The sequence below is a fragment of the Struthio camelus genome, chromosome 2 (assembly GCF_040807025.1).
Source record: "Struthio camelus isolate bStrCam1 chromosome 2, bStrCam1.hap1, whole genome shotgun sequence".
NCBI classification, from domain to species: domain Eukaryota; kingdom Metazoa; phylum Chordata; class Aves; order Struthioniformes; family Struthionidae; genus Struthio; species Struthio camelus.
In genome coordinates, this window is record NC_090943.1 from 15,555,506 (window position 1) to 15,569,360 (window position 13,855).

A 13,855-nucleotide genomic window follows, 5' to 3' on the forward strand; every position below is an offset into this window, starting at 1 on the left:
TACTAAACTGGATTTTTTCCATCCACATCCAAAACTGAAGTGATAAAAGAGTGTTTATGCCTGTGGCCACAACACTGCTGGAAGGAACCGGTGGACCTGTTCCCAAATTGTGAAAGGCAGCAAGCACCCAGGGACACTGCACAGGCGGTGGTGAGCACCTGAGCTGAAACGAAAGCCATTTCCCAGAGTTTCAAGACAAGTGATAAGGTACACGTCATATATTGCTACCTGGGCTATTCATCAAAAGGGCGAAAAACTTTTATTAAGTTTTCCAGGATAAAACGCCTTTCCTATCCTTACTCACACAGGACTGTCAACCAAGAGGAAGCGCTCATGTTTTCTGAAAAACACCCACAAATTCTCCATTCCTTATAGCCTCAGCAGGCGTTTGACAGGTGGGGCCCTGTCTCCTGACACATGCTAGGGCTTAAGGGAACTTGACACCGGCCAGTGAGCCAGACAAAAATTTTATGGAAGGCAATCAAAGTAAGGAAGAGTCTTCCCAGTCTTCCCACGCTTCTTCACACTGACAGTACTGCTATGTGTTTGGACCCAATAACTTACATATTTAAAAGAAGGACAAAGCTCCCTCTGTTCTCTCAGATCAGGCTCCAGATCAATCAAGAGCTGCCTGGCCAGGCACTCGGACAACCCACATGCTCATAACAGCAAAGGGAACCCACGTTCTCATGGGAAAACCCATAAAAAGAGCTTGCAAAAATCTCTAGTGCTTGCAGCCCTGTTGCCAGGAAGGGTTTCTGACAATCAATCAGGCTTATTGACCTATGCTTGAGCTTGTATAAACTGTCTAAAACAGTTCTTGCAAAGTTTTTTCTTCCAGATAGGAGCCCAGCTAATTAAGCTAACTAAAGTCACCCCCAGGTTGGCAGAACTCCCATGATTCCAAGCAGAACTACTTTTCCTTATGGTTTTCCGTGAACAAAGCTACATTTCATCACCGCTACTACCCCTCCTGGTGGCATTCACTTCAAATTACCAGGTACTGGCAGACAAACAGATGCCTCTTTCTCCAAAATAACAGCCTGAGCTTTGGTAAATGCATGGGGTGCTAAGACATAGTCCTTTCTGCTTCTGTAAGAAGAGTTGGCGGCAGTGGGAGAAGAGCAGGGAAAGGACAAGAACAGTACAAACGCCTGAAAAACCAATTATCTTGTGCAGCCAGATACATGTCCCTGTGATTCTGAGAATTCATAGGCAGCAGTAGGTCTTGGCTAACTCTTAATTGTCTGCCTCCTCACAACTGCCAACAAATCTTCTATAGGGAGTGATCCGCCCTGTGCCAGCACACTGGGCCTGGCAGAGCTGGATGTATTCCCAAGGAAGCCTGCAGCATTTTGCTCTCTCCAAATATGTCAGGGCCACACACGCACTTTACAGATTTCACTTTGAAGGAGAGGAGGAAAATTGGAGCAAACGGTGGACACCCTGTTTTACAGTAGTCATTTTGGCAGGATTGTCCCGCAGAGTGCCAGCAGCAAGGACCCCGCAGGCCTGATTTCTGGCTTGTAGCAGTGATTCCTGGATGGGCAGAAAGCATTCAGCATGCCAAGCTTTCAGCCTCAATGAGCTTCTCGGAAGACACTGGCATAAGGTCCTGAGAAGCCCACAGCAATGCAAGATACTAAAATCCCTTCTGGAAAATGGGCTTTGCATGGATGAGGTAGACATGCGCTGGCCAGCGATGAAGCTGGAGTGGGCTGGCAGGGCCAGGAAATGGATAGGGCATATACGTGCCTAACATTGCTTGCCCCAAGGAGTGGTCATGAGAGCTCAGTTTCGTCTAACTTGTGTTTCTGACCTCTGGATCTGGGCTGAGCCAGAGCACCTCGTCCCAGGGTGAGGAGCAAATACATTTTGCAAAAGAAGCTGGGGGACCTGCGGTTAGGTGGTGCAGCCTGCACCTTGCGGCCTCTTGAAACACAAACCAGCAGCCAGGCAGCCCCATGTCAGGGTGCAGCCAGGTGCAGTGGAAAAACTCAGCCTTCCGCTTCAAGCAGACCCCACCCGGTATCCAGGTGGACAGTACAGAAGAAATCTGGCTTTGTTAATACTTCTTTCATTATACAAAATTGGAAGAAAATGACACTCACTAGCGCTTTCTTTGTACAAACTGATTCCAGCGCTTATGTGCTCATTATACGGCCATGAGCCAGATTTCAGGCAAGACTCAGCCAAGGGAGAACAGTCCTCACTGCGATGGTAGGTAAGGCTGTCTGTGAAGTGCTGACTGAGGTGCTCACACCTTTATGATTTTCTTTATATAGTTCAATTTCAAGGAAGATCCTGCAGATTCTCCAGTCCAGACAAGTTTCATCTAGTGTTAATTTTGCAGATGCAGACATGTGCATGCAATTATACTATGTATCCACTAAAACACTGTTTTGCAAGGTGGGCTTAGCTTTGCAACAGTTTTTTAACCTACTCCTACAACTCAGAATTTGTTTTAACTAATATACTAATTTACTGTTATTCTAATATACCAATATATCGTTATTATACTCTTTGTTTAAGGTGTTCAGCGTGTATCGACAGGGGCCTGTGAGCTGCCTGTGGAGATGCAGCGGGTGGCTCTGCTGGGACTGGGGAGTCCTGAGATTTGTCTTTTCGGTGTCCCAGCTAGCCTGTTCTTATGAGGACTGCAAGTGCACTTCAAAAGCAAAACAAAATTTGGATAGAATTTGGTCTCCAAAGCAGCACAGGACAATATATAAACTGATACGGTGCCCAGCTCCCACTGACTGGGAACTGGGGTCCAGCCTAATAAGCCAAGTATTACCACTGATAGCAAAAGGCGTTTGAAACATAACGTTTTGCTGAATTCAGACCTGTATCTTTAATTCTTAGGACCTTCAGTTCACGCTAGTCAAACTTTTCAAAAAGTAAAATGTGTTGAGCCGAACTGGAATATTTTAGGGATATTACAAGGAGAAATAAAACTACTACTTGGATAATTTCATCAGATCTTTTTTGTGAGAGAAATACTGTCCTGAGGGGTAATGAAACATCAGCTGCTGGATCTGGATCAAGCTGGTATAATTTTAAGCACTTCTGATGACATACAAAGTGCCAACTAAATAGGAAGCATGACACTGTTGTCCTAAAGGTTGTCAGTATTTTTGGCCTGCTGTCATGAAATACGTCTGTTGGACACAGACAATTTGTCTTAATCTTTGGAATAATTTCTCAGTTAACTGAAAATGTGCATGGTCCCTATTGCTATAGACTAAAAATTCTAGACGGACTTAAGTTAAAGTAGCTGTGTGTTTCACGTTATTCTAGACCATAAGGTGGACAATTGTTACAGTTCCAGTCATTGTTACAAGAAAATCTGTGCCTAGATCATTCCCTAATTTAGGGTCATCTTTTGAATTTCATATAGTTTTATGCTCCTTGGGATCAATTCTAGTGACTGTGGTGGAGACAGGAGGGTGGCTGAAATGCAAACTTTGGTATCCTCTAGTCATTTAAAATGAGGATCCTGCCAAGATCCTACCAAGGCATATGTGACAGCCTCCACTGAATCTATGCAAATAGGTGTCTATCAAGGCATCAAATTTAGTAAGCTGCGTTATAGATATTCCCTGTTTATATTCTAATCAAATGGTTTGGAAAGAGGCTTGCTGAAGCAGAAGAAAAGCTGGAATTTGTTAGCTAATATTTGTGTCACCCATCTGCCTTTGAACATTTCTTCTAGCTCTTCACAGATACCAGAGCGCCTTAGGAAAAAGCAGATACCAGAAATAACTGTGTAATTGGTCTTTATATTGTCTGTTAGAGGTAAAAATCAGTCACACTGAGTTTTAGAGAAATGAGTCAGAGTGGGTGTCTAGGCTGGGAGGATAGGGAAGGCATTGCTCAACAAGTTAGAGCTAGTGGGGGCTCTAAAAGCATCTTACCCTGGTCTTTCCCAAAAAAGGAAGAATAATGCCCACCTCCACAACTAAGAAAAGGTAGGCAATCACAGAGGACGATGCAAAAATTCATTCTGATTGGTCAAAGTCTTCTGGCTCTTTCCATTATTATTATTTCTTTGCCAAAGGCGACATATTCAGCAACAAAAAATCTCCGAACACACTCTAGTGTGTCATTCTTAAAGTCCCATGGGCAAAATAAATGATACACATGAAAGCAAATAAGAAATGGAAAAACTTCCTTCTGATTGCTGACCCCCATTTCTCTTGAGGGCACCATATATAAATTTCAGGTTTTAAAGAAAAGCTTGGAATCCATCGTCATCTTGATTCAGTGAACTGTTCATCAGTGAACATGTTTCAAAGCTAATCCAGTACCCAAATTAAAGCGTTAGCTACAAAACCTGAATTAGGGACAGCTCTCTATTTTCTGATATTTCCATGCTGTGACGTTTCTGATATTTCCATGCTGTGAACAGAAAACCATCCTTCAAGTTAGCACTAGATGCATACTTCCATACTTAAATCATAGCTGCAGTGACAACCCAGGACAGCCCATGTGTCAAACCCAAGCGGAAGAAACAGAACTGGGAGTGGGCGAATGAAAGGCAAAAGCTAGTGAACTAGACTGTGATTGTAATCTGGCTACATGGATGCTAGATTATTTTAAATGTAAAGATACAATTCACACTTTCTGATCAGATTTCTGCATTGTTAAGCTCATTTTCCAGAATCAGCATTTCTGTTTATCACAGACGAAGAGTTTGTGTTATGACTTTGAACAGAGACCATTTAACTTACAGAGCATTTTAGCAACTCAGTCACAGCGTAAGAGCACTACATTATAAAATTACTTCTCTACCACTTGAATATCAGGCTCTTAAAAATAGTACTAAGACAGAAGTTAAAAGACAGAAGTTAAAGAACAGCCTTTTCGACTACTTGACCGTCATAATTTTGAAGATGCGTTTTTTTATTATCCTAAAACATTATAAGCATTAATAATTTATCTTTTCTTCTTTGTAATCCTGACATCAAAATAAAATAATGTACAATTAATATCCTCCTCAATGATCCCTTCTAGAAAGATAATCACTGCAATAATGATGTATCAGACAAGGGCAGATAACTTTAATAATTTGAAAAAATACACTAAGGATCTCTGTACACAGCTAACTTCAGATTTAATACCTTTCCTGATCTGAACTGAGAGAGTCATGGGGAACAACTGCTGCTAATAGGAAATTATGCATTCCCTAGACACCTGTCTTCAGTGCATTTCACAAGAAAATAGAGAGTCACAGCTTTCTATTATGGTGATGAGAGCAAATCAAAGTGAACCAACCTAAAGTGTGAAGAAAGAGGAGAAAGTGATTAGAATTGGGCTTTGGCTTCTTTTTCAGTATTAAAAAGCATATTCCAAATTAAAACAAAAAAAATCAAAACTTTTGTTCAGAAAAAAAGTTTTTAAATCTTTTTTATCTAAGGTTAAAAATTTAGAAGTATTTCAGTTATTTTTTTCTGAAATCGTACAGGTACTGAAGAAACTCCCAAAGAGTCTTGATTTTACTGCACAGAAACACGGAAATTCCAAGGTTTGGTCTCCAGCAACCTGTTAGAAACTTATTTAGCAAGAGAAGTGTTATGTTTCAGTTAAAGATACTAAAAAAAAAAAAGTTTTTTTGAGGTATTTTAGAATTTTCCAAAGAAAATTTTATTTCCTACTGTCCTATATTTCCTACTAGTTTCATGTTCAGCAGCATAGGAGACTTGATGAACAATAAATATAGCTTATGTGTTGTTCCACAAGGGTACAACTGGTGGAGTAACCGCTGTCCCTCAGTTACGGCAGCTTTGCATGCAAAAGCTAAGCTACCTGAGGGCAGTATTATGAGTAATGTGTTTTCAGCCCATCTTCAGAAATGCTTTTTCTGAAGGAGCTGGGTTAACAAAAGATTTAAAGACATAATAGCAAGCTTAACAAGTAGTTTTTGCAACATTTTCCAGAGTATGAAATATGATTTGGAAGGAATCACAAGGTCACGTTCAGAAATTTAAAAGACTAGAGCTTTGCTTAAACAGCAGAAAATCTTGCTACTTCCCTGCTCCATTCCTAAACCAAACCTATTACTTCTTTTACTCCCTCTTTCTAGGACATCTGGACAGAATATGCATGTTCATAGTGCCTTATCTTAACATTCAGTGATATTAAATAAAAGGAGAAATTATGTCTGCTTGCCATCTCGGTTTCTTCGTTCAAACAGATGTTCTTTCCTGTGTGTCCCTCCTCACTGCTGATGTCCTTCCCAACCATCATTTCTGATTTGCTTCAGCCATGAGAGCTCAGACAGCGCAAATGCTTCTTTACATCTTCCCTTGGTCTTCTCTTGCTAGCAGATTCACCCAGTTCCTCGGATCACCTCTTCATAATTTAATATATGTGACTTGGAAAGGGTCATTAAAAGAGACTCACAGACATTCCCTAAGGAGCAGGTTATTGACGCCAGAAACTTCTGTTCGCTCTCTACTGAAATGTCCATACAATCCTGCTCTCAGTACGCACTTTTTACAAATCCATCATATACTCATTACACTGGCCCCACGCTGAGTCGAAGAGGATACAGTCTGGAGAGCAGCCAGGTCTGCAGCGAAGGGACAGTATTAGGAGTAAAGGGCAAAATCTCCCAACAATAAACCATAAACAGAACAAGGGAGTTCACTAATTTCACCATCTATTCCAGACACAAGCAGGATCTTCTTGATTTAAAAGGAAATTCCTCAGTCATTAAAAGCTGTCTAGCTAAAGACACAAATAAGCAAATTGTGTCCAGCCACAACGCACATTATTATTTATCCTATTCTATTTATAGACATATAACTATCTCAGTTTGAGGGATGCACAGGATATACTCAATCCACATTTGTTCCTTGCATTCCTTCTCACAGCTGAGAAGATAGAGTGAATTATAAAAGGCTTCATTGCTGCAATATTTTGTGACAATAGGTGTGATCAGCACAGACTCCATTGAAGAGGCTTTGGAGGCTGAAGAACATTAAATATTTAATGTTTTTCTGTCTATGATAAGTTTAATAATTAATGTGGCTCCTTCCCTGGAAATGACAAAACATACAACAAGCATGCAGGATAAAAGAAACAAGCACAGCTAATAAGGAGGAAAACATTACCTATAATGTAGTAATTAAAAATCTCTGCGGCATACCTGAGGATCTCCAGGTACGTTACATGGAGATGGAAATTCTGCCTCCAGTCCCACGCAACAGTTCTGCCCATCGACTAAGTGTCCGAGATTTGAGGAGATGCAGAAGATGTGGGATAATTAAGTGCTATTACTTACCTTGTATTTGGGAGAAATGATGCACGGATGTTACGCGCTGGCCTGTCTTCAAAACTTTTGCATCCATAAGAGTGAAAAGGATGTGAAAACTGCTTTCCCTTGGTGTTCTGCACAGAGGAGCCAGCCGTAAAGTCATTACAAAAACTTGTTATACGGCAGATTAGGGGCAGATCTGGATCTATGCCTGTTCCTCTGCATGAGTCTGAATGGAGTGGGAGCTACTTCAACTCCAAGCAGTGTCTACAAACACTAGCTCTTGCAATCCCCTGAATAATCAGTTTTATAAGGCACTATAACCAGTACCTTTCCCCAGAGTACATGCTCCTCCATATCTGATGATCCGCAGTTATCTGCAGCCTTCAGCCCCCTCTAACTTGTAGGTAAGAGTGAATACAGCTCACGCACTGCTGTGCTTCAGTGCTCGGCCACACTTACACAAATGCAGCAGAATTAAAGTAGAAGGACAGAACAAAGCATAACAAAATCAGCCGTGACTCGCTCCATTTAAACATGCTTTTGCATGATTACCATTAGAGGTCTATCAAACAAAGAAGTGAGTGTTTTTGTATAGACGTTGCTACTGTATTCTTCTCTTGGGGTAGAAACAACCTTCCCTAAGCCCAGGCCTGAGATAATCACCCTGTGGGCGGAACAGGTATATCCAGAGCGACTCACCCTAGCTTGAGAGATGCCTGAAATAGGTTCAATGAGTCATCTGCCCTGCTGAAAATTACAGCCTAGAGACAGACAGAGGCATTCAATGCTTTCTAAACATATTGGTAGTGTATCTACCTCCACCAGTACTAGTACTAAGTAGCAGCAGGGCATGAGCGCTGGAACGTGGTCCCCTGCGCTGTCTCATTGCTCAGGCAGCCCCGGCACTCCTCCAGCCCTACCTGCCAGCCTTCTCCCGAGTGACTCTTAGCACAGGACCATTCCCAAAAAATAGATTGGACACAGCCATCCTGTTCTCAAGGCCAGCAGAGCTGAATAGCTCAGACATGGCCAGACCATGCCAGTTGACCTCTGGGCCAGGGAAGAGGAGCCACCACCGTATTGCTAATAAGTGCAGACATAGCCTTCAAGCCCCAAAGATCAGTAAGATCCAGGCCTTGTTTATACATTAGCACTTTGCTACAAAACGTTTGCTTTTAAAGGGGCTTAGAGAGTTTAATATGAGAGGATTAAATAACTTTCTGAAAAGAGACAACGTACAGCTATGTTTAAAAGTCAAGCCTTCCCCAAGCTCAACCTTTGGAAATAAAACTAGGTCGGGGCAAACAAGTGGATATGCATACTCCTGGAAAAACAGATCAAAGAAATCAGTGGCAGTCCACAGCTTTATAGAGCCACTTACACTCAGAAGAACGTGAAGCTGTTACATTTCCCAGAGAACAATTCCCTTACTGTGGTATTCTTCAAGCTCTTATTAGAGGTTTTTGCTTCCTCAAAAGAGTTTTGCTTCTTCATCTTCCTTCAGTTGGCCAAACACAGCAAAGTAACATGTCTCTTCAGCATAACCTCAGCTGAGGTGTCCAGTTGAACTACAACCTCAGGCCTCCTCAGCGATGCAACAACACATCATGCCAGGATCCCAATGTAGTGTTAACTCAGTGCTCTTATACCCATTCTGATTTTTTTGACCTCAGGCAACTAGTACTGCTATAATTTGATTGTGCATCAGAATTTTTTAGCTCGGCTGAAACATAATGTCCTAAAAGCTTGTTCTGAACTACAGAGGAGGAAACTCCAAGGTGAGACTTGATCTGAGGTCTCAAAGCCAGGGCAGTGTCCTGAATGAAGCCTTGCTGAAGCCCAGGTCTCAGTTGCCTGCATGTAGTGCCTTGCTGGTCATCAGCACACAAGGGCCCTTCAGTGTTGTCTTGATTAGCAGCAAGATCTCCCAATACACAGGGCTTATTGCTCTTGCTGTTAGGGTTCGTGCTGGCAGTTTGCTGAGACACCACTTCAGGATGAAGAACAGACTCTTCTTCCTCTTCAGAGAGAAGCGAGCAGGAGCCGTTACTGCTCTGGCTGTCATTTGGTACTGGGTGGTCTTCATGTCGAGGTAGGGAAGAGCTGTCATGCTGTCCTGGAGGCAGATCTAAAACATGTGCATCCTTTGCATGGAGGTTTGCCAGCAGCTTCTTCTGTCGGTTCCTTGCTGTCATTCTCCGGAGAGCACAGACAAGATCAACAAGGCTGAGCAGGAAGGACAGGCTGCTGACTCCCCAGATGAAAATCATCATTATGGATTTTTCAGTGGGCCGGGAGATATAGCAATCAACCATGCTTGTACAAGGTGAATGGTAGCAGGAAAAGCGCTCGGGAACAAAAAATCCAAACAGATAATACTGCCCGGCTCCGAAGGCAGCCTCAATCAGCGTCCTAAAAGAAAGATGAACAGTATACGCCCCGGAAAAATTAAGGACGCTCAGGCTGTCTACATCACAGTCTAGTCTGTTGACAACAGCACTTGCACTGCGTTCCTTGTGGTCTGTGGGGCTAGGTAAACCCTTATTGCCTTTGCAACCATATATCGAACAATGCATTCTTACAATGTGCATGGCTACCTCATGCAAAACATAAATGCTGAAAGCAGCATAAGGCAGCAGGATAGACACAGTTTGAATGAGCCAGAACCTAAAGTGAGATATGGGAGCGAACAAATCATAGCAAACATTGGCGCATCCTGGTTGCAGGGTGTTGCAGACGAAGCGTTCCTGCTCATCTTGGTAGAGTGGATAGCCTGCTAGCACGACCACTGCCAGTCTCAGCAGAATTATTAACATTAGCCAGATCTTTCCTAGAAGAGAACAAAAGGTAAGAAAAAGAGAGCATTGAGAAGGAACTCATCCTAATGAGAGGCACACGACAGAGCCACTCTCTGTAGACGAGATGTTTGAAGAAACAGCATCTGTAATCATTTTCCTCTTCTGAAAGCTCCTCTTTGGCTTTGTTTTGACTGGGACTGAAACTTGTGTGAAAATGTGTTAGCTAACACATTCCGGAGCTTTCATCTAGATTCGGCAGTGTAGGAGTCTGACATACAGTAAACCATGCCAAACCAAACCTCAGTCTCACTAAAACACTCTGTACATGTCCAAATCTGGTAAGAAGAATTAAGAGTTGAGTGAATATTCCCATTTCACTTACACTTCTTTCTTATTGTTTGCTTCATGTCTGTGCACCTGAATTTTGTCCTATTTTAATATAAATCAATTAGCACAGTAGGAAGCTTGCAGATACAAGAAGTTGTTCCATGACATAGTATTTGTTCTTGGTCTTATTTAACCATAAATCTAATGCAAGATTAGCTATATCCAAGAAAATATCTCTATTCTGTCTAGATTGGGATTTACTAACGAGCTAGTTAACAGGTGTTAATTAGCAAATTTGTGCAAAATGTTCTACAAATATACGTTTGTGTCTGTACACATGTACCCCAGTCATTTCTCTTTAATGCTTCTTTAGTTGCCTCATCATGATATCTCCAGCCTTCATTCACATTGCTTCTGCTGATCTCTCCTTTCAGACCAATTGCTCCCTTTTGCCCTAAAACAAACACCAAGGGAAGCCTTATCAATCTGGCTGTTCAATTTATTGCTTATTCATATTTGTCTTCCCCTAAAATTCTTTCATATAATTGCTTTAGGTAAGGCTCAGACTCATCCAATTCAGTGGGAAGGATCAGGCCTTATCCTTATTCCATCAAACCAACAGCACTGAAAAAAATTAGGTATTGCTACCCTAAATATCACATCTTTTGAATGAGACTGTTCTTTGTGCAGTTTCTTGGAGCATTTTTGGATGGAATAAGTTTTTGTTAAAAGATTTTTTTGCAAAGTAACACGCTGCTGTATAACTGGCAAAGGTACTTATTAAAGAAAAATCCTTTTCTTGGGCAGAAAGAGGGAGGAATTTTTGCTGGTTTGCAGATATAAAAACCTGAAAATATACTGTTATATTGTAAAAAAATAAAAAATATTGAAAATTAATTTAGTTTAGCAATCCCTGCTTCAGTTTCACATATTTTTAGAACACATCCCCCAAAAAAGTAGGAACAAGAAGCAAAAAACAAAACAGAAGATAGCGATGAGATTAATCTGTCCTTTAAGGAAAGGTTAAGGAACCAGTGGTAACCACAGAGAGGCAAATAGCAAAACTCAGTGAATAAAATGAGGAAGTGTGTTGTAAGTAGTTAATAGCTGAGAAATGCACCGAAAACCCTAGGCCGTTAGTAGTTATTGCATGTCTAACATGCACACAGAGTTTTTAGGGCACACAGTCTATGAAATAGCACCAATACACGTTTCAAGGCTTTTAAAAAATCAGAATCCCAAAAGAGTTTTCTGTAAAAACTATGATATTTACAGGTATTGTTCTGGACAATGTTCTTTTCTATTTGTCATAAAGCTACTTTTCCATACTTAGTGTAAATCTTAAATATTCAGCTACTTGTGCAACATTTGTCTGATACCCATTACGGCATTGAACATGCGTATTAAATGCCCCATGCAAACCATTTGTGGCTAACAGATTAAGGGGTTAGACTACTAATACTGCCCTCTGAAGTGGTAACATTTCAATCGCAAAAAAGGTAAGGTTATATAAACTACTTGAGATATCATGATAAAAACCTCCTGCTACTGGCAAAATAATATATTATCTAACCATAAATAAATTGAGACTCTTCCATTTTATCTGTAATTGCCTGAACTTTAGTGGCAGTTTCACTGTGTTTTTCAAATTCTTGTGTTTTGGTACACAGGCTCTGCTATCACCCTCTTTTTGACACAGTCTAGTTCAATGGAAAACATAAACTGTACAAATCACTCATGTTCAGTAAATAATGTTTCACATTTTGGTAGAACTTTTTCCCTGCAAGGATCTCCAATTGTTTGAAGCACATTAGTTAATTAAGCTCAAATCATGCTAGTTCACCATCAGTTTTTAATTAGAACACGTACAAGAGGGAGTGCTGCTGAAGAAAAATCAATAGCTCCTTAGGAAGTGGTTTAGTCTGACACATATCCTAGGGAGAAGGCCTCGGCACATCACCTTCCCCCACAGCTCGGTCGCGATCAGGTGCACCAGAGGACACCCCTTGCCTGAACCCACTGCCACTTCACAGGGTATGCTCCCTGCAGCCTGCAGCACAAACTGCAGCAGCTCTCCACGATTTGAGTAGAAGGGTCCCAATCCAAAGCCCTTCAAAGTTTTTCTCTGGATCACACCTTGCTCAAAGTAGTTCATGAAAGAGGAGCAGTATCTTATTTAAAAAAGAAAAAAACCTCCAAAATCAATGAAGTAGGCCACTATTAGCCAAGGAAAAACAGAAATGCATTTTTTTTTTCAAATGCATGTGAACTTTGTTGATTTATAAAAATGAAGAACGAAAAGCAAGGCTATTTAATGACAAACAAACTGCTTCCTGCAAAGAGAGGGTTTTCCTCCTTTTCTAAATTATTTAATTCATCACTAAAGCTATTGCATACATTGTAGTGTTCACTTCATTTGATATAAATAAAATATTGTCTCTGTGTGTTTTCACCATCGTCCATACCAGCCAGTAGTACTGACAAGAAGCTCAGGAGTCAAGAAGAGCCAAATTTGAAAATCTTGCCAGAAGTTTTTATCATAAAGTTCAGAAAACATCCGTCAAAGAGGAAGTAGGAATCTATTTAATAAGAATAGAAATATATTAACCGTTCTTATATCACAAACCTGACTAATTACTTCTTATTTTAAGGATATCACTCAGACTGATAGCAACAAATGAAAATCAGCTGTCAGACAGAGTGGCCCTGGGATACGGAGCAACAAAAGAAAAAAAAATAGATGTTTTTAAAATTCCTTACCTACAACGGTCACGTTATAGTTGAGTGTGATAATCAGTATGCCCAGTGAGTCCCACCGCTCCATGTTTAAATGGGTTCACAACACTTCCAGCTCCTGATGTCTTAACGGTTTCGGCATTTCCAACGCAAGCTAGACCTAGAGAGGGAAGAAAGAAAAAACAACAAATGTGAGCGAAGGGTAAGGGATGGAAATGAGATGCTGAACCACTTTATTGACGAAGAACTATTCTCATGAACTGAACAGGACTGTTCGCTTTGGATGGGGGAGCAAATCCTCCTCTGGGTTTAATAGTTCTTCCTGCAGAAGTTCTAGCTTCTCAGATTTATCTGCTCCTACCTCTTTTGTGGATCCTCTGTCCAGACAACTGCAAGCAGACAAAAAACAACAGGCGTAATCTCTACCATTGTAGACTGTTCTTACCCGCCCAGGGCATACCAGCCTCCTGGCATTGCTGAGATATTTCAGGGGTGAAAGGCAGAGGGAGGGGAGAGAGAGGAGAGAAGCATAGCGCAGGAGCAGAGAGAAGCCGCTCTGCTTCCCTGCCAGGAATTACCGATGGATAATAGAAGGAAAGGGGATACGAAGGGTCCCGCATCGCAGTGCTTGAAAAGCACTTTCAGTCTAGCAGCTCTTCACTAGGAAGCTATCTTATTGCAATTTCCCAGAGTAATTTTATTAATAAAACACTGCCTCCCTGATGGGACA

At 41.3% G+C, this 13,855-nt stretch overlaps 1 protein-coding gene across 3 annotated transcripts; it reads right to left on the minus strand.

Moving 5' to 3' along the window:
* Positions 1–5,000: 5,000 nt before the first annotated feature.
* Positions 5,001–13,487, minus strand: GJD4 (gap junction protein delta 4). 3 transcript variants are annotated; one of them, XR_011139556.1, is made up of 4 exons: positions 13,150–13,487; positions 10,733–10,843; positions 8,646–10,094; positions 5,001–7,395 (listed from the first exon to the last, which is right to left on the minus strand). XR_011139556.1 is itself a non-coding variant. In XM_068934334.1 (3 exons), exons 1-3 carry the CDS (start codon positions 13,211–13,213, stop codon positions 8,908–8,910), a joined length of 1,362 nt encoding a protein of 453 aa, XP_068790435.1. In that variant the 5' UTR covers positions 13,214–13,487; the 3' UTR covers positions 5,001–8,907. The 3 variants fall into 3 exon arrangements, 2 of the variants coding, with proteins under 2 accessions (XP_068790435.1, XP_009682263.2); XM_068934334.1 differs by having other exon boundaries at positions 5,001–10,094; XM_009683968.2 differs by lacking the exon at positions 10,733–10,843 and having other exon boundaries at positions 5,001–10,094.
* Positions 13,488–13,855: the final 368 nt, after the last annotated feature.